Here is a 21,021-nt window from a genome sequence, read left to right as displayed (position 1 = left end):
GCCATTGACAATGTCTTTAATCTTTAAATCAGCCTCCTTGATTTTTACTTCGGCATGTAGAATTAAGTCCTGCATCCTCTTGATGCCCATGTGGGAAGAACGGTGTATTTTTGCCAACTTTTGTTTTCCTAATTTTTCCGGGAGGATCAGCTTCCCTTCTGCTGGCCTCCACCATCCTTCCAGGCATTGGGTCCTCAGCAGTCCCTTTATCCATTTCAGGTCCTCCCTGGTGTATTTGGGCTTTTCAGGGAGGTTTGGGTCACCTGGGTCAATTAGTGTGGTGACCAAGATTGAGTCAATTTGGAGGGCAGCCTGTTTAGTCGCCTGATCCTCTCGATTGTTTCCTTGGGAAATTGGATCACCCCCTTTTTGATGACCTGGGCAGTGGATAATTGCCAATTTTTTGGTAGCCAGAGAGCCCTCAGCAATGTTAGGATTTCTTCTTTATTTTTGACAGTCTTTCCCTCTGCTGTTAATAAGCCCCGTTCCCGATATATTGTCCCATGAATGTGCGTGGTGGCAAAGGTATATCGGCTGTCCGTGTACACATTAAGCTTTTTGTCCTTTCCCAATACCAACACCTTAGTTAGAGCAATAAGTTCAGCCTTTTGGGCCAAAGTGCCAGTGGGCAGAGGCTCTGCCCAAATGATGCCGGTTAATGATACTACAGACGCCCCTGCATACCTCTTGCCACCCTGGACAAAGCTGCTCCCATCAGTGAACCAGGTTACTTCAGCATCAGATAACAGGGTATCTCTCAAATCTGATTGGGTACCATGGACATGGGCCAGGATTCCAGCACAATCATGCAGCGGAGCATCCAAGTCTGGGTCCGGCAAGAGCATGGCTGGATTCAGGGCAACTGATACCTGGAAGGTGAATCTAGCAGGATTAAGAAGTAATGCCTGATAATGGGTTATACGGGCATTACTTAACCACCTGCCCGAGGGCTGGTTTAAAACTCCTTTGATTGCATGTGGTGTGGTGATGGTCAAGTTCTGGCCCAAAGTCAGTTTGTCAGCATCTTTTACCAGTAGTGCTTTTTTGAGTATATAGCCCAAGTATTGGACCTGTTGTTTGCATAGTTGGGCCTTTTTAGCAGAGGCCCGATAGCCCAGGCTTTCCAACATCTGCAACAGGTGTTCTGTGCCATCCATGCAAGCCTCGTGGCTGTCTGCCACCACAAGTAGGTCATCCACATACTGCAAGAGACTCCCTTCCCTGACACTATCTGTCTCAGACGCCTCCGCCGATCCTCTGGATCCACAGTGGCAGCCAGCAGGATCCTTGCCAGGTCCTTGTTGTGCCTTCTTTCTGCCTTTATCTGTTTTTTTTCTCTGCACTATCCCTATTATTGTACACTTTCTCAGTCACAGTTTTTAAATCCCTTAAGCTCTTTTCACCCAGTCTCTCTACTCTTTGGAGCTTTTTTATATCCAGAGCCGACTGGTTAACAAAAGCCATGGCCACTGCCGCTATATTTAGCCTCCAGATCTAATGGAGTGTACCTGCGGAAGGCATCCATTATTTGCTCCAAGAATGCAGCTGGGCTTTCATTTAGTTCCTGATTAATATCGTATACCTTTGCCAAATTAATTGGCCTATGAGCAGCTGTTTTGAGACCTGCCAACAGAGCCTGGCAGTAAACCAGAAGCCTCCCCTTACCTTCTGCAGTATTATAATCCCTATCAGGCTGGGTCAGTGGATAGGCAGCATTAATCAGTGTCGGGTCAGTAGTAGGGACACTAGTATTGCCAGGAATTAACTTCCTGGCTTCTGTTTGGATACGTTCCCTTTCCTCTGTGGTAAACAGAACCTGTAATAATTGATGACAATCATCCCAAGTGGGTTGGTGTGTGAATAAGACAGTTTCTAATAAATTAATAAGCTCCTTAGGATTTTCAGAAAAGGGAGCATTCTGGGTTCTCCAGTTGTAAAGGTCACTAGTGGTGAATGGCCAATAGTGTTGGGGCTGGTTGCCAGCCTCATCCGCGGGGCCGGCGACTCTGAGGGGTAGAACAGTAGAGTCTGGACCCTCTGGTGTTGCTGCCCTTCTACTCCTAGTCCCCTGAGCCGGTCCCCCCTGTGCCTGTGAAGAATCTGGTACAAGGGGTGCCAGTTCTGGAGGGGGTACCTCCTGTGGGGGAGGTGGATAAGGAGGGGGAGGAAAAATTAGATCTTCTGTGTTGCCTTGTAAGACAGGGTACAATGACGGTACTGATGGTTTGGTTTCAGGCTTAGGTGCTTTCTGGGTTGTTGTTTTCCATTCTGCAGCTGTCAGCACCTCAGTTTTCTGTAAAGGAAGAAAAGACTTGACCGAAGGAGGGGGGTTATTAACTAAATCTCCCCAGACCACTATGTATGATATTTGATCCGAGTGTCCTACACGTAGTTGAAGAATAATTTTCTCAACCGCGTTAATGACAGTGGGATCAAAGGTCCTCTCCGAGGGCCATCCCACATTGAAAGTGGGCCATTCAGACCTGCAGAAAGTAATTGGTTTATTCTTCCTGACAACAACAGAGAGGTTATGGGCTCGAGTCTTAACATCTCCAAAATGTGCAAGAACCAGGTCCAGGGGCATAGAGGGAGTCTGTCCCATTGCGTCCATCTCAGCCACAGAGAAATAGACAACCAAAGACAAAACAGAGAGTCAGAAAGACACACAGAAGGCCAAGTAACAAATTCCCCCGCTCGTGCGGAAGAAAAACTGAAAGTAGGACAGTGGCAAACTGCCACTCCATGGGAGCGACCTGCCTTGTCCTTTCACAGAAATCAACAGAGTCTGGGCCCTCCGTCCCCTCTGCTGGGGTCTGGAACGTCTTCCAGACCTCTGTGGTCACGGTCATCCAGCGCGTCTGCTCCAACTGCTCCTGACCACACTGTTCACAAGTTTGCCTCGAGGCTCAAAACAAAAGCTGGAACAGACACAGACAGGCACAACTAGACACAAACAGACACTTACTGGCCGGCCAGGAACCCTTCAGTTCGGGGGTCCTGGGGGGGGGGAGTCTTGGGGATCCCGGACGAGCCCCCAAGATGTTGTGCCCAGCTCGCGAGACCCCAGAGACCACCAAGGAGCCGACCAATGCAAACACACAAGGAGTTTTTTTATTGTTGCAAGCTTAAGCTTGGGCCCATTCTGTCACCGACGCAGCAGATCTCAGATGTGAGACCCCTTGCTTTGGGAGACAGAGATTTTTATAGCTTTATTTCAGCAAGTTCAGCAAGTAGGGGGGTAAGGGGTCTCCAGCCTGGCAAGTATCTGATTGGTTGCAGCCCAGTGCCAAACCATAAACTGCTGCCTTCAGGAACTCTGAAGAGACATTTGGACTTTTAGTACTTTCCTGTCCCTTGTTAATTGACTGTTGCGGGGGAGTTCTCTATCTGTTCCAAGCATATTTTTTTTGTGTTTTTTCCTGGAATAGGGTTCAGGGCTGGGTCAATCCCATGGAGGTTTTATCCAAGATGGAGTCACTCAGGTCTCTCAGTATAAATTAAATTGAATTTAATGAATTTGTTTGAATATACCTAACATTTAATGTTTAATTTTCATATTTTGACATGAGCTTTTTATTTGGTTTTCCATGAACATTTTAACTTTAGACATTTAAGAAACACTTTTATCTTCAAAACTTAAAATGCAGGGGCTAGGGCAGAACTTGTGGTAGAGCTCTTGCTGAGCATACATGAGACCCTGGTTTCCATCCCCAGCGACACGGTCACAATCGAATGCTTAACATGTAATGTTTTTCTTGTGTCCATACACTGCAGGCCTACTGCGTTACAGAACCATCAGCAGGCTCTGATGTGGCTGGTATAAAGACCAAGGCGGAGAAGAGAGGGGATGAGTACATTATCAACGGTCAGAAGATGTGGATCACCAATGGGGGCAAAGCTAACTGGTAAGCGTTTGAAATATATCTGTATTTCTTTTGAATTACTTCATGCTCAGGATCTTCCCTTTGTCTATTTTTAGTCCGTCTATTTAAGCCATATTCACTAAACTGGGAAGTCTGTATGAGATTACAAATAGTTCAGTGACTCAGCTGTTTTTAAGCACTTGAGTTATTTCAGATTAACTTTAAGAAGCCTAATTTGCAAGCCAGGTGTGGGTGTTCACGCCTTTAATCCCAGCCTTTGGGAGGCAGAGGCATGCGGATTTCTGTGAGTTCGAGGCCAGCCTGGTCTACAGAGTGAGTCCCAGGCCACCTGGGGCTACAGGGAGACCAAAAGAAAAGAAAATAATGTTTTGCCCACTACTACAAACATGTAACAGAGATTTCTTAGAAGGAATTTGGGAAATTGGGGTAATGGACTTAGTAACCTGATTCCTCTTTGGAAAAAATGTCTATATTTGTTGTTGTTAGCTTTATTTTACTTTATTTTTTAACAGTCTCACTCTGGAGCTCAGGCTGGCCTTACACTTCCTCAGCCTCCCAAATGTTGAGATTGCAGGTATGAGCCACTACACCTGGCTCTGAAAAATTTCTGCTTCAATATATTTATATGATGCACAATATGGAAAAGCATCCCCCCTTGGCAAATTGTGTAGCTCACAGCGTGAGCTCCTTGCCTTGCTCAGGAGCCAGGGCTGCAAGTAGGCCTCCTGAGAAACTATTTGAAATATCTGTCAGTCTCCTTTGAGTGTCTCAATGTGTCCAGTGCTGCATTTAGTATCATTACCCTTTAGCTTCCTCACATCAGCAAGTAAATAAAGAACCTATGAAGGGGGCTGGAGAGATGGCTCAGCTCTTGCAGAGGACCCGGGTTCAATTCCCAGCACCCACATGGCGGCTATAATCCGTCTTTAACTCCAGTTCCAGGGGAATCTAAAGCCCTCTACTGAGCTCCACAGCATTGCATGACATGGGGGCCCTCACATGCATGCAGGCAATATACTTGTACACAAAATAAAAATAATAAATAAAATATTAAAAAAAAAAAGAACCCATGAAGACTGAACAAGTTCCTCTAAGAACTGAGTACAGCTCTCTCCTGGTGAAAGCAGGTTAGGTAATATATGAAATAGAAAATAATTTCAGTGTTTTCCTATTACTAAATAAAACCCTAGTCAATGATAATAAACATAGATGATTGGTTTTTAGCATAAAAATAAATTTGTTGTTTAAGGAAGAATAAATTCCCCCCACTTCCCTGAGCTATTACTGACCCCAAGGTTTCAGCATGAGTCCAACCTCTAAGCCATACCTCTGCCCTTCTGTAAAGGCTTTTTTAAAAATCTGTATCACAGGGCACGGTGGCACACACCTTTAATCCCAGCACTTGGGAGGCAGAGGCGGGCAGATCTCTGTGAGTTCAAGGCCAGCCTGGTCTACATAGTTCCAGGACAGCTGGGGCTACAGGGAGACCCTGTCTCAAAAAAAAAAACTATATCAGGATGTGTGGAAAACCAACTTGGATATTTTTTCTTTCTTTCCTTTCTTCCCATGCTTTGTTTCAAAATCTTTCTGAGAAAAATCTTTTTGTGGGAAAACCCAGTGAATATTCATAATAATCCAGCTATAACTTGTCCACCGCCTTGCTTCATAGGGGGCAGGCTCACAGCAGAGTCTTTTTTGTACCTGATGTTTTGTACCATTCTTCCAACAGCCCTGTTTGTCCTCCTTTTCCAGACAGCTCATCCCTTAGAACATAAAATTGGCTTAGAGAAGAGATGACAGTTCCAATATATACATATTTTATTTTCATAGTTTCTTTCTCTAAATATTTTATCTATTTTTATTTTATGTGTGTAGGTGTATTGCCTACACATATGTAAGTGCACCCATGTTGTGCAATGCCATTGGAGGTCAGAAGAGGGCGTTGGAGTCCCCAGAACTGGGGTTACAGACAGTTGTTAACCACCATATGGGTGCTGGGGATTGAACCTGGGTCCTCCACAAGAGCAGTCAGTGTTCTTAACTGCTGAGCCATCTCTCCTGCCCCGCATATTTTCTTTGTGGAAGGAATTTGTACTAAGTTTAAACATTGAATCAGTTGAGAAGTAGACCTGGTGGAAACAGTCAGACCACAGAGGAGGTTGAAAGCTGTGTTGAAAGCTGTTTGGTTTTCACTGCCTTTTCTGTTAATAGAGGTTAGTGATTTCAGGGACTGTGGCTATTGACTGAGATAGTAATCGTGTGTGGTTCATTTACATGTTGTTGTCATGGTTTGTATGTATTAGGTATTTCTTGTTGGCACGTTCTAATCCAGATCCCAAAGTTCCTGCCAGCAAAGCCTTTACTGGGTTTATTGTGGAAGCCGACTCCCCGGGAATCCACATTGGGAAAAAGGTAAGCAACAGGTTTACTAATGTCCAATGCCACAAGTGTTATTTCAAGTGTCAATATCAGAACTCATACTTCTGTTTCCTTTAGTCAAAGTACTTTAAGTTGCAATAAGAATCAAGCAATGTTTGATCATTTCAAGTAAAATAGTTTATATGCTCTGAAATTCTTTTTCAAGTCATTTTGAAAGGTTGGCAATTCGTGGTACCATGGTGTGGAGAACACCCATGACAGCTTTGGTGTGAGATGGAAATCGGGCTGTCACTTACTGCTGCCCCATGGTGGAGCATTAGAACTCTCAGAGGACTTTCTTCCTCTTTCCCATTGGCTCTGAGCAAGCTTCTGGTAGGATAGATGGCATCTTTCCCATGCAACAGAGCAATGTGAGCTAAATGGATGACCCATGACCCCACAGTAACAGAAGATCTGTAAATTAGAAAAATGCAGGAATGTGAAGCAGCCTTGGATATGGTGTGGCCAGGAGATTCTATTTAAATAAGAAAAGGCATTGGCATGTGTGTAATCTGAATATATGAGATCATTGATCTCTTACAGTAGACCAAAAAGAGTTTAAACCTTGACACATCAAAGCACAGAAATGACATCATTAAGTAGTCCTGGTGAGAGCTCACACAGCATGAAAATTCTAACTGAAAATAGGCTCAAAGGTGTGAAACTCTTTTGCAAACTGTGTTTTTTTAAAATGTGTATGACTGTTTTGCCTATATGTGTGTAAGTGCACCACATGTGTGCCTGGTGAACTTACGCACTTTTCTGATGCACTTTTCTGAGGCCAGAAAAGGGCATCAGATTCCCTGAAACTGGAGTTACAGGCAGTTCTTAGCTGCCATGTGGGCGCTGGGAACTGAACCAGGGTCCTCTGTAAGAGCAGCCAGTGCTCTTAACCACTGAGCCAGCTCTGCAGCCTCAAAATGGATTTTTTTAAAGATAAAACTATTAATGATATCTACAGCTAAGGCAAAGGAGGAACATGGAAGTAGGTGAGAGTCACAGAAGGCCACCTAACTAACTTCCTGCTCCCAGATGTGGAAAAGTTCAGATCACTTGGTTAGATACTGAGTTGGTCTCCATTGTCTGAGCTGGAAAAACTAACTTCAAGTGATAGTTAAACTTCTAAACCAGCCTACGGTATTTGTAGAATCCCCTTATGTTGTGCCAGGCCTCTTTAAGGTGGAAACATGTTGCTGGAGTATGCAAAATGTATGAACTTCTGCTGAGCCTGGTGGTGCACACCTTTAAGCCTGGTGTTAGGGAGGCTGAGGCTAGAGGGTCACCTGTTCTAGGGCAGCTTCAACTACACAGTGAGAGTTTGTCTCAAAACAAAGGGGCGGGGACTGGACTTTTCTTCTAGGTCATAGGTCATGCAAGTTCAAAGGCTGAGATATTCTGAATACTGTTTAGTGTGGTCTGTTCATTGACTACTAAAACCAAGTTCCAAATATATGATTTACTGACTGGTGATTTATTGAGATCATTAGTACACTGTTTCCTATCAACATAGTCTAGTAACTTGGCCTGTGCACTTTCTGACATGACAATGTGCTATATTTTTAAGAAAAAATATTTAAGGTAGACTGTACTTTACAAATAGACTACTGACATTATTTATATAACAAAATATAAGTATTATGAATAATTGTGCTTCTTCCTAGAGATTGGTTTTTTTCTGTGCATAACAAGTCATGTTTCCCCCTTAGAGATGGTTGCTAGCAGACTCCAGGCCAACCTATGGCCCATCTCTGAAAAGCAGAAAGAGCCCTGGGGCCTGTGCTTCCCAGTGATGATCCCACTCTGGTTTTGTCTTGCTGTTTCTAATCTTGTCTTTTCACCCAATTCTGTTACTTAAGAAAACTTTAATTCAATAAATATTCACTTTGAATACATATTATATGTTAAGTACTATTCTGGTTATTAGGGAGAATGTATTGATAAACATCTCTATGCTTGGGGAACTCTTGGTGAGGGGTACAGATAATTTTATTATCAGCTTAGCCTTCTGAGATATTCTTTAAAACAAAAGGCCATTTATAAATTTGTGAGATTCATATTGTCAAAATGTTTTGTGTCATAGAAATCATGTGTTTTGAGATGAGTCTAGAAAGCATTTTGGTTTTAAATGTGGGTTTGAAGTTTTTATTATAGATTATATAGATTGTTAGCATTAATTTTTAAAATGAAAATTAAAGGATGTTGGTTTCATATACGTACATTATTATCACCATTCAAATCTGGAAGCAGACTGTGTGTGTGTGCGTGTGTGGATGTTTGCATGTGTGCATGTGTGTGGGTGTTTGCATGTGTACAGGTTCATGTATGTATGTGTGTGGATGCTTGTGCACAGGTTCATGTGTGTGCTTGTGTGGATGTTTGCATGTGTACAAGTTAATGTGAGTGTGCATGTGTGTGGGTGCTTGCATGTATACAGGTTTATGTGTGTGGGCATGCGTGTGGCTGTTTGTACGTGTACAGGGTCATGTGTGTGTGGATGTGTGTGAATGTATGTGTACAGGTTCATGTGTGTGTGCATGTGTGAATGTATGTGTACAGGTTCACATGTGTGTGGGTGTTTGTATATGTACAGGTTCATGTGTGTGCCCATGTGTGGATGTTTGTGCATGTACTTCACATGTATGTGTGCAGGTTCACATGTGTGTGCATGTGGAGGCCAGCGGTCAACCTCAGCTGTCATTCAATTGCTGTCCACCTGTTTTTTGAGGCTGGGTCTCTCGCCCTCCTGGAACTCACCAAATAGGGTAATCTGGCTGGCCAGCTAACCTCAGGGATCTGCCTGTGTCCACCCACCTCCACAGTGCTGAGATCACAAGTGTGTGCCACCACACCTGGCTATGTTGATATGTATACTAGCAACTGAACTCAGGTCTTCATACTTACACAGCAAGCACTTTATATCTGAGACTTAATGTTAAAGACTTAATGTTAAAGCCACCAAATTAAAGAATGAGGCTGTCACCCCCATGTTTCCACCACCTCCGCCTCTGCTCTTGCTTAATGGCAAGACTGATTTTTCTCCTTTAGGAGTTTCATTATCTGCAACTGCCTTTCAAATGATTCAGCATTTTCCACTTAATATTCACACACACACACACACACACACACACACACATATACATACATGCACGCACTCTCACGCACTCTTGAGTGAGAGACAGAGAGAGATAATTGTGTCAAAATGTTGACAGTTGATATAGTTTAGTAAAAAAAAAAAAAATGGGAGGGGGTTGAGACAGGGTCTCACCATGTAGCCCCAGCTAGCCTGGAACTTACAATTTAGACCAGGCTGGCCTCAAACTCAGTGATCTACTTGCCTCTGCTCCCTAAGTGCTAGGATCAAAAGCGTGCACCGCCACATCCAGTATTAGCTTAGTAAAAAAAATTTTTTTTAATTTATTTTTGTTTTATGTGTATGCATACATGCGTGCGTGCGTGTGTGTGTGTGAAGTGTCCTGTGTTGTACAGTTCCCACAGAGGCCAGAAGAGGGTATCGGATTCCCTGGAACTGGAGTTACAGATGGTTGTTAGCCGTCATGTGGGTGGGTGCTGGGAGCCAGACCCCAGTCTTCTGTAAGAGCAGCCACTGTTCTTTACCACCGAGCCATCTGTCCAGCCCCAGCTTAGTAAAATTTTTAAAGTAGAGTTAAGCATGTACTACATACCTGGTATTCCCAGGAGTTTACCAAGAGAGATGAAAACAAAGACATACATGATGCTCATAGCAGCTGTGTTATTGCTGCTGAAAACCAGGAGAAAATAATAAATATTCATCCAGTGTGCACAAGAGCTGCATGGTACGTCCTAACGTGCACTACTGTGCAACCATGAAGCATGAGTCACTGATTGTGCACAAGCACGATTCTCAGATGCACGATGCTAAATGAAAAGTCAAGCATGGAAAGCTGACTTGTTCCACTTGCATTGTGGGTAAGGAGCACAATGGGGAGATGAGAGCCCTGACTTCGCAGGTGGAGGTGCAGCAAGCTGACCGGCCGAGGCAGGACAGGCAATGTCTGGGTGCTGAGGTGACTGTGGTGATGGCTACACTCATAAGCTTGAGTCAAAGTGGTTCGAGAGCTGGGTGTAGTGGTGCTCACCTTTAATCCCAACACTTTGGAGGCAGAGGCAGGGAGACCCATCTCAGCAACAACCAAGTGGAATGGCTGTGAACACCGGTCCCTTTACGCACAGTGCTGACTTCAACAGCTACAGTTTCCCTAAGTCAACCATGGTCTGAAAATCTTAAATAGAAAGTGTAGTGACTCACACATACAATCCAGGCACTCCTATGGCCAAGGCAGGAGGATTGCTGCAAGTTCAAGGCCAGCCCAGGCTACAGAGTAAGATACTGCCTCAAAAAACAAAAAGGGGTCTGATGTGGTAGTGCACGCCTTCAGTCCCAGCACTCGGGAGGCACAGGCAAGCAGATCCCTGTGAGATGGAGGCCAGTTGCAGTAACAGTTATCCACTGGGCACAACACTGGTACTACCTGCATTTTCCAGCATCCACTAAAAATCATATGGCACATTCTCACGTGAGTACTACATACAGAGGGAGAATCTTCACATGTAAATTCTGTATCAACATGCCAAATTTTAAGAGAGAGTTGGAGGACCAGTGAGATGGCTCAAGTGGGTAAAAGGATTTTGCCTCCAAGCCTGACGACTTGAGTTTGATCCCAAATCTCATATAGTAGGAGAAAACTGATTCCAAGACATCCTGAGACCCCCACAAGACTTCTGCCATGCCCCTACCCCTGCCCTCTGCCATGACCTCCCCCTATCCCCGCCAACAAAGTAAGTAAATAAATGTAAAAGAAAAAAGTGGGCGGAAAACAAAATCCATGTTTTGCTAAGTAGATCACTTTGCTGAAGATGACAGGTCCCAGATGACCTTGTGTTTGCTAAATGATTTTCCCCTCAGAGTAAAAAAAGAAAGCTTTCAAACTTGTACAAAGTACAGGCATTATAATATAGAGCTTTAGATTAGTGCTGTTTGCAGCATGAAATAATTAGTTTTGACTAGGGTTGGCAAACATTTCTAGAAAGATCCAGATTGTAAACACAGATGGCTTTGTGAGCCATGAAGTCTGTTGCACAACTCAATTCTGCCACTGTGGCCAGAGAGGAGCCACAGGAGATAGGCAGACAGGCAGCAGGTCCCAATTCCTGAGATGCTCTGTCCTCTCCCAGCGGGAGCTGCCGACCCTCCGCTGTGGCCCTCCTGCAGGTAACTTCAAGCAGGCAGTAAGGAATGGTTCACCTTAACACTGCTGTGACTCCTCCTCCTTATACAATCTTGTTAGGAATTAAACATGGGCCAGAGATGTTCTGATACCAGAGGAATCACCTTTGAGGATGTCAGAGTGCCCAAGGAAAATGTTTTAATTGGTGAAGGAGCCGGCTTCAAGATTGCAATGGGAGCTTTTGACAGAACCAGACCCACAGTAAGCTGCCGTCTTTCAGGTTCTTTATTTGTGGTGTTAGTAACTTTTTATTTTAGTATTGTATGTGCTGTGGTTTTTTCTTCTTTAACGTCTGCTTTTAACATCTCTACCCTTAAGGTAGAGATGAGAGCATGTTACTTTTATTATGGATAGCTCAACTACTTTGGCTGCTCATTGTAGAAATTCATTTAGCAAAGGCTGAAATGTGCTCTGCTGTATTTCCAGAAAGTCCACTCTTAACTCCATCTTCCTGTTGATTGTAGACTCGTTTCCTTACTCCTCAAGGAGGGCTCCAATGACGTTTCTCCTAGGCTGTGATCTGTGCTTCATAAAACTGCAATTAGCCTTTTTCCTTTTTCTCTTTTTGTGGCAACGGACATAAACTCAGAGTCTATGGAAGGCTAAGGTCACTGAGTTATATTCCTAACACCTCTGATTGCCTTTAGTTAAAAAATAATATAAGCCTAAGTACTTAACTGCTCCACTCCCAATGACCCCAGTTTCGTTATATTAATCTTGTCTATATAATCCTTAACTAAGCATCTTAGGCAGATAGATATCTGCTGTGTGGTTTAATGACAATATGAACTTCTGGTTTGTACAATATTAACATTCTAGGTAGCAGCTGGTGCTGTTGGGTTAGCCCAGAGAGCTTTGGACGAAGCTACCAAGTATGCCCTGGAAAGGAAAACGTTCGGAAAACTGCTTGTAGAGGTAAATAGTGTGTGTGTGTGTGTGTGTGTGTGTGTGTGTGTGTGTCCATGGGTATGTGTGTGCACATTTGTATGGGGACCAGAGGACAACCTTGGGTGTCCCTTCTCAGGCACTGTAGATTTTTTTTTTGTCTCTTACTGACCTTGGGCTCACCAGCTAGGCTAGGCTGGCTGGCCAGTGAGCTCCAGGGACCTCCCTTCTCTGCCTCCCCAGTGCTGAGAGTGCAGGTGAGCACCACAGTGCCCAGCTTTTTGTTTTATTGAGACAAGGTCTCACTGTGTAGACAGGCTGACCTGGAACTCAGAGAGATCTGCCTGCCTCTCTGCCTGCTGAGCACTGGGATTAAAGACATGTGTCATCATGCCTGACTGGGTTCTACTTCCTCCCTCCTTCCTCCCTTCCTCCCGCCCTCCCTCAATCCCTCTTTGCCTTCCTTCCTTTTCTTTCTTTTCACAGGGTCTCCCTGTAGCCCCAAATGGCCTGGAACTCACTTTGTAGGCCAGGCTGTCCTTGATCTGACAGAGATTCACCTGCCTCTGCCTCCCAAGTGCTGGGATTAAAGGTGTGCACTATCACACCTGGCTTGATTTTCTTTTTATTTTCTTACTGAATTTTTGAGCATTTCATACAATACATACTGATCACATTTAGACCTGCTCCCCTATCTGCACCCCCCACAGTGCCTCTGTGGGATTTTATGCATTCTGTCATATTAAGGCCTATGGAGTCAAGTTTGTGTCCCTAAATGTTCCTTGGTGCGAGTTCATCCGTGGGAGCCTCGTCAGCCTGACTACTGTCACTCCCTTAAAGAAGAACAACCCTCCCTCATCCAGCAGTGATCAGCTGCCAATATTTCTGCAGCTAAGGTTGGGGCTTCCTACCCATTTCCCCACTTCTGTGCTGGGTTTTTGTATGGTTTGAGTTTGCATGGACCTTGTGCATGTTGTTACCACTGCTGTAAGTTCATATGAGCAAGTTCCCAGCTGCATGAAAAATTGTTTCCTTGTGGTCATCTACCGCCCCTATTACAGCTGGGTTAGACCATTGATTTGTTTTCTCCCTTAGAAGTTGCATAGTGTCTTCTGATACCATGAGAGTTAGTCTTCAAGGAACCTTCCAGGTCAGTTCCATCTCCATTGCTCCAAGTCCTGTGTCTGAAGTATGTCCTGACTTCAGCAATAAAGTTTAGCTTCAAGTTCTGAGAAGCACTCAAGGGCTATGGCAATGGCCTGTATTATTTTGTGAGTCTCTTGGACTACCCTGATCAACAGCTCGAAGGGAGGTTTCTCCTTCCTGGCACTATTTCTTTTCTTTTTTTTTTTTGTCTTTTTGAGACAGGGTCTCCCTGTAGCCCCAGCTGGCCTGAAACTCACTATGTAGACCAGGTTGGCCTTGAACTCACAGCGATCCACCTGCCTCTGCCTCCTGAGTGCCAGGACTAAAGGTGTGCGCTAGCACACCCGGCTCCTCTGTTTGTGTTATATAGCTTTGAGATTCTCTCTCTCTCTCTCTCTCTCTCTCTCTCTCTCTCTCTCTCATTTATATATATATAAATGAGTGCGTGTGTGTGTCTGTATAGCTCCTCTTTTTGCTTAACCTGATATGACTGAAGATGACTGCCTGAGAAAGAAGGTGGCATTCTTTTCTTACATGTGATTAAAACCGGGAACACTGGCAACAGATTACGGGATGGTAATCCGTCAGTGCAGTCATTGGCACTCTTTTACCTACTGAAAACCCTCTGGGTAAAGTTAGTGGTCTGGCGCGTCAGACTGCTCTGCTCGCTGTTCCCGTTCCCTTTGTTTTTCCCCAAATGTTCTCTTCCATTTCCTTCAGATCCCACCACCTCCTCATCCGCTTCAGCGCTTCAGTAGCTTTTCCCTCCTTTCGTGCTGTGCCTTGTAACACCTCCAACCTAGCACTTGTCACCACCCAACACTGCATGGTGTGGCCTGTTGCCCGTGTGGCCTTACACTCCCAGGAGGGTCTGTTCCGTGGGGGAATGGAGTTTTTTTTTTTTAATATTTTATTTGTTATTTTTATTTTATGTGTATGTGTGTACTGCCTGCATGTAGGTAGGTGCACCTGTGTCGTGCAATGTCGCAGAGTTCTGAAGGCGGCTTCGGATTCCCCTGGAACTGGAGTTAAGGATGGTTCGTAGCCACCATGTGGGTGCTGGGAATCGAACCTGGGTCCTCCGCAAGAGCAGTCAGTGCTCTTAACCGCTGAGCCATCTCTCCAGCCCCCTGGAGTTTCTATTTTTAGACATGTTCATACTCCCAGCATGCAGGGTATGTCTTGTACTCATTAATGTCTATCTCATCTAACAAATAGTAATTGAATATCCACTATATTAAAATACTAGTAGTTGAATGCTTTCTCTGTTCCAAGCACTATTCTAAATGTGTTGTGTGTGTGAACTTGTTTAATTCCCCCAGTACTGTGCACACCGCCCTTTTCATTTATTACATATAAGAACATTAGGCTCAGCTAATAAACGATAAAACCAAGACTCGAATCCAAATAACCACATATTTACAGAGCCTGTTCTCTTTACATGGGACGCCAAAGAATTTTGATGGTTTCTACCCTCTGGAGGCTTTACTTTGGAGATAAGCTATTTATCATATGACAGATACTCACAAACACTACCAAGAAGCATAACACTTGAGTCTCCAAATAGCATCTGTAAGACAGTTGCCAAAGTCAGAAGGAAAGAGGTTAACCAAGGACTGGAGGGTTACAGGGAATAGGAACTGAGTTTGGAACTGAGTTCCCCAACTGAATGCAACTTGCTGGGAGTGTTTGTTAGAACTGCATCACTTGGGTTGTGAGATGGCTCTGAAAGTAAAGGTGTTTGCTGCCAATTCTGACTGAGTTTGGTCCCCACTGGGTCCTACAGGGTAGGAGAGACCCAGCTCCTCAAGTTCTCCAACCTCCAACTCACACTGGCACGTGCATGCCTATATGCATACACACAAATAAATACAATTTAAACACTTAAAGCTGTATAGACCCAAGCACCACTCCAGGTATTTTCAAAACTGTATTGGGGGGTGTGCACATCCTTAAAGAAACAAAACAAAGCAAAACATGCTCGTGTGCTGGTGAAATAAGCTCTTGTATGCCTGTATCATTGATGAGACTTGAAGTTGGTATAACTTCTGTGAGTCACGTTCAGCAAAATACACTGAACACACCTACTCTGGGCTGACATAAGGGTAATCCAAGCTGTGTTCTGTATGGGACTTGTCCTACTTTTCAACATCATGCAGACATAACCACAGTGCTGATCATCTGTCCATAAAATGGATGGAATGCTTTGTAACTGTAAAAAATAAGAACATTCTTTAAGTATTGATAAGGTTGTATACAATTTTCCAAAAAGCATTGAAAAACCATCAACCTAGTAGGCTAGCATGTGTAAAACAAACAAAAAAAAAAACGGAAAATAAAGATATATTTGTTTATGTGTGTATAAAATTCCTCAGGAAAGATTAGAAAACCTACTGATAACATTGCTTACCACCTGAGAGGGGGGGCAGAGAAGAGGGGCAGGAGGCAGAGGGATAGGAGGAGGGAAACATTCACTTTGTTCATTTAGATATTTTTCTGATTTATTTATTTTTATTTTATGTGATGAGTGTTTTACCTGCATGTATGTAAATGCACCCATGTCATGCAGTGCCCACAGAGTCCAGAAGGGGGCATCGGATCTCTTGGAACTGGAATTATGGAAGGTTGTTAGCTGTCATGTGGGTGCTGAAAATTGAACCCAGGTCCTCTGGAAAAGCAGCCAGTGCTCTTAGCCGCTGAGCCATCTTTCTGGTCCATTCATTCATTCATTTTTGGTCTTTTTGAGACAGTGTCTCTCTGTAGCCCCAGCTGTCCTGGAACTCACAGAGATCCACCTGCCTCTGCCTCCCGAGTGCTGGGATTAAAGGCATGTGCCACCATGCCTGGCCATTTATATTTTTAACTGGTGTTAAAAACTGGTGTATTCTACTTATTCAAAAAATAAAGTCAAGTCTGTGGTGGTAGCACTCAGGAGACTGAGGGAGGAAGAGTTCCAAGTAGCCTGGGCTACATAGCAAGGCCCTGAAACAAACAAATAAGAAATACAACAGGCTGACTGGAAGTCTATACCTGTAATCTTGGAATCTGCTCTGAGATCAAGGCAAGCCTGAAAAAGAAAAGAAAACGTTGAAAGAATTCTTAGTTTAGAAGAACAGGCACCGTTTAGTCAGAAATGCAGAGGGCAGGGGCTGGAGAGATGGCTCAGTGGTTAAAAGCACCAGCTGCTCTTGCAGGGAGGACCTGGGCTCGATTCCCAGCACTCACATGGCAGCTTAAAACTGTTTGTAACTCCAGTTCCAGGGGATCTGACACCTTCTTCTGACCTCCAAGGGCACTGCATAACACGGGTGCACTCACATACATGCAGGCAATGCACTCATACACATAAAATAAAAATAAGTAATAATTTAAAGAGTGAAGTGGTTGTGAGCATTTAAAGGTGTACTGCTCTTCATAAGACCAGGGTTCGGTCCCCAGCACCCACAGTGGGCAGCTCACAACCTGCAACTCCAGTTCCAGGGGATCTGACACCCTCTTCTGGACTCTGAAGGCTTTGCACTCATGCCTATAGCCATATGCATAAATAAAGTGAAATAAATCCTTTTAAAAGATAGAGAAATGGAGGGCATGACCCCTGTTGGAGGAGACTTTCACAATGGCCAGTCCTACCTCCTGCATGGCCTAATCACGATGCCTGTCTCAAGTGACATGTCACATGCGTGAGGAGCAGTGTAACCAGGTTCGGGTTATGAAAATGGTGAACGTGTGAAATTATGGAGCTCGGCGTCTTATTTCTTAAGATCTTTGCTTCGTAGTCTCTACTCAATCAGAGGATTTGGTTTTTACTTCTAAGCCTTCAAAATCCATTTTCATATTTACTACATGAATGGGGCTTGCAGTCACCTTAATGTTTCTCCCAAATGCCTACAAGACTCTTTTTAATATATATTATCTTAAACCGCATGTTCTGTTTTAGTATAAAACAGTTTTGTTAAAACATTAAGCTAAATATTAAAACTCATCCATAAGTCTGTCTCCCAAAGATACAGAAAATAGCTTGCTTTTATTTTTTTCCTTGAGCATAGTTTCCAAAGTTGTCATACTGTATATTTGAAACCTTGATAACAGTATATGATAAACATTTCCATCCTGTAATGCGTACTGACCATATTGTTCATAACTGTTCATAACAGTAGAATGTGTTCTGTGACACTGATCTGATTATCAGCCTCTAGACAAGGATACGCAGCATCCTATCTTTTTTCTTTTTTTTGGTCTTTCTGAGACAGGGTCTCCCTGTAGCCCCAGCTGTCCTGGAACTCACTATGTAGACCGGGCTGGCCTTGAACTCACAGAGATCCGCCTGCCTCTGCCTCCCAAGTGCTGGGATTAAAGGCGTGTGCCACCACACCCGGCAGCATCCCATCTTTTTAATATTTAATTTTTTTATTTTATGTGTATGAGTATATGGCCTACATGCATGTAAGTGCACCTGTGTCATGCAACGCCCAAGGAGGTCAAAAGAGGACATCAGATCCCTAGGAACTGGAGTTACAGTTATTAGCCACCATGTAGGTTCTGGGAACTGAACCGGGGTCATCTGCCAGAGGACCAGCGGTCTTAACCACTGAGGCGTCTCTCTGGCCCAGCCAGTACTATCCGTACCCTGTTCTTTTTCCTTTACTCCCAGCACCAAGGAATTGCGTTCTTGCTTGCAGAGATGGCAATGAAAGTTGAGCTAGCTAGAATGAGCTACCAGAGAGCAGCCTGGGAGGTGGACTCTGGCCGCCGCAATACCTACTATGCCTCAATCGCAAAGGCATTTGCTGGAGATATTGCCAATCAGCTAGCGAGCGATGCCGTGCAGATTTTTGGAGGCTACGGATTCAATACAGAATACCCCGTGGAAAAGCTGATGAGGGACGCCAAGATCTATCAGGTAAGGTCAAAGGCCTCGTTTCTTAGGAGACATAAGAAGATATTCATAAATGACAGTAGATTTTAGTCATTAGGGGATTGTAAGCCACCAGTAATAAATGACAGCTGGGCCACCAAGATGGCTGAGGGTAAAGACCAGATGACCTGAGTTCGATTGTGGAGCCCACATGGTAGAGAGAACTGACTTCTACAAGTTATACTCTTGAGTTCCACATGCATGCTGTGACATGCACATACACATGCTGTGACATGCATAGACACACAAATGTAAAAATTAAATGACAGTTGTAGATTATTATGAGGCACATGTTGTTACTAATCAGCACACAAGAGTGTTTTATGTTCTTTTTCACTAAGTGTAGATGTTAAGAGGAATGGGCTAGGGAGGTTGGTGGCATAGGGACATGTCACTAATCTAATTTGGCCTTTGAGTTTTCAGATCTTAGCCAACTACAGTCAACATTTTACTCTAAAAATATGCGGGCCATTTAAAAGTAATTATTTTGTTTTGAATTTTGTCAGACAACTTTTGAATTAATTGAAGCTATACACAGAGTGAAAATCCATGTCCCCATGAGAAGTGTGCTTGACTCTTTTTAAATTGGCCATTAGAAAACATTAGGGGTAACAGTAAAAAAGCTGTGACTGTGTGTTCTCCCTACATGGGTGCTATGGCCCATGCACCTTAACACCCATCCCTTGTTCTGCCTACCTCCAGCGAATGAGCCGACTAGTCTAATCATTTGAGATACAGAGGCAGAGGCAGAATGCCAGATTGAGAAATGTGGGTGACACATCAGAGTTTTTGTTTTTGTTTTAATTCATAGATTTTAAAAATCAGGACTAGCCTGGCATGGTGGCACACGCCTTTAATCCCAGCACTCGGGAAGCAGAGGCAGGCGGATTTCTGTGAGTTCAAGGCCAACCTGGTCTACATAGGGAGTCCCAGGACAGGGGGGCCTACAGGGAAACCCTGTCTCAAAAAAAACAAAAAAAAAAAAAAAAAAAATCAGGACTAGCTGGGCGTGGTGATGCATGTCTTTAATCCCAGCACTCCAGAGTCAGAGGCAGGTGGATCTCTGTGAGTTCAAGACCAGCCTGGTCTACATAGTGAATTCCAGGCAAGCTGGGACTACAGAGAGACCCTGTCTCAATAAGACCAAAAAAAAAAAAAAAATGACCATCAAATATTGTATATTGTCAGTGTTTTTAGTTAGACACAAGAAAACTGAAAACCAGACTTTGCATCCTACCCAAAGTCACCAGTTTATCTGATACTATTTCCCCTTCCCAAAGCCTAAAGCATTATAAATATTCCTGTCAATATTAACAATTTAACTTCTCTCTGCCACTTGAGAAACTGGAAACCTCAGCTTCACAAACAGCTGAAGTCAGGATCTTAGAATGGGAATGAGGATTACCAGGGACCAAAGCCCTCCAACACCTTGATTTTTTAACATTTCTTTAGGCAGTAGGAGAAAAAAAAAATCAAGTTTAGTAGAAGGGACAGACATGGCTCAGAGGTTAAGAGCACTGGCTGCTCTTGCAGAGGACCTAGGTTCAGTTCCCAGCAACTGTGTGTTCCAGGAGATATGATGCCCTCTTGTGGCTTCTGCACGCAGAGGCACACTTACATGCAGGCAAGACACTCATACAAACAAAAAAAACTTAAAAAGAAAACAGCGAAGAACTGAAGGGGACGCAGCTAAGCTCAGCGCAGAGAAGTTGGAATATTTGGGTAATGCTAACCAGCTTTCCCAGACACCTCAGTGTTTTCAAGGTTGTCTCCAAATTTTGGTAAAATTTATTTTTTATGATTTAAACTGTTTTCATAAAATTCTTTTTCAGTTGTGTATCAGTGGAGCTTATACTGTTGTCCAAAATATTAAACGAATCCAGGTGTCTAACCTCCCTTTATGTTTTTCTTGCAGATTTATGAAGGTACCGCGCAAATTCAGAGGCTTATAATAGCCCGTGAACATACTGAAAAGTATAAAGATTGAAAGAAATTGCTATAGAAGTATAATTAATTACTGTGTTGCTAAAACATAAAACATAGTTTGTGCTTCAGCAAAGAGAAAGGGCTTCAAGATCTATCCAAAGGAAACAAGCAAAACTAACACAATCTGTGCTCTTACCCTGATAGTTTGTACCTTCGTTTATTTCCACAATTTCCCTTTTTTCAAATAGATTTGACTTTATTGGAATTCTGTGTTGTCCTTACTACCCCTTTACTTGAATTATATTAACTTGCCGTTGTGATCTTTTATGTTAACCTTAGTTGAAGAAATACCCAGAAATTTTAATGTTTATCCCAGCGACAGGAAAGAGGGCTTGTCAAGAAAGAACTCAATGAATATTCTAAAAGTTACACTGAGGGATATGTGGGATTTGGACCCACCAGACTTTGTAGGCTTAACAGTATTACTGTATTAAATTCATTAATTTTATAATTTTATTTATTTTGCACAAAATGGCAAAAAATTAATATTCATTTTTCCCATTATAAAACTATAATAAAT

At 43.5% G+C, this 21,021-nt stretch overlaps 1 protein-coding gene across 1 annotated transcript in view; it reads left to right on the top strand.

Annotated features, from left to right (window-relative positions):
• Positions 1–20,706, top strand: part of Acadm (acyl-CoA dehydrogenase medium chain) — a gene marked incomplete at its 5' end in the record, with an annotated part of 28,473 nt that extends 7,767 nt beyond the window's left edge. Inside the window, 6 exon segments of the mRNA XM_008848660.2 lie at positions 3,775–3,905; positions 6,188–6,296; positions 11,630–11,770; positions 12,389–12,484; positions 18,252–18,500; positions 20,431–20,706. Of these exon segments, the coding sequence (XP_008846882.1) occupies positions 3,775–3,905; positions 6,188–6,296; positions 11,630–11,770; positions 12,389–12,484; positions 18,252–18,500; positions 20,431–20,502 (798 nt within the window).
• Between the last annotated feature and the right edge of the window lie 315 nt (positions 20,707–21,021).

The sequence above is a fragment of the Nannospalax galili genome, unplaced genomic scaffold (assembly GCF_000622305.1).
Source record: "Nannospalax galili isolate Female #2095 unplaced genomic scaffold, S.galili_v1.0 scaffold1124, whole genome shotgun sequence".
Lineage (NCBI taxonomy): Eukaryota > Metazoa > Chordata > Mammalia > Rodentia > Spalacidae > Nannospalax > Nannospalax galili.
This window is presented reverse-complemented; position numbering and strand designations above follow the sequence as displayed.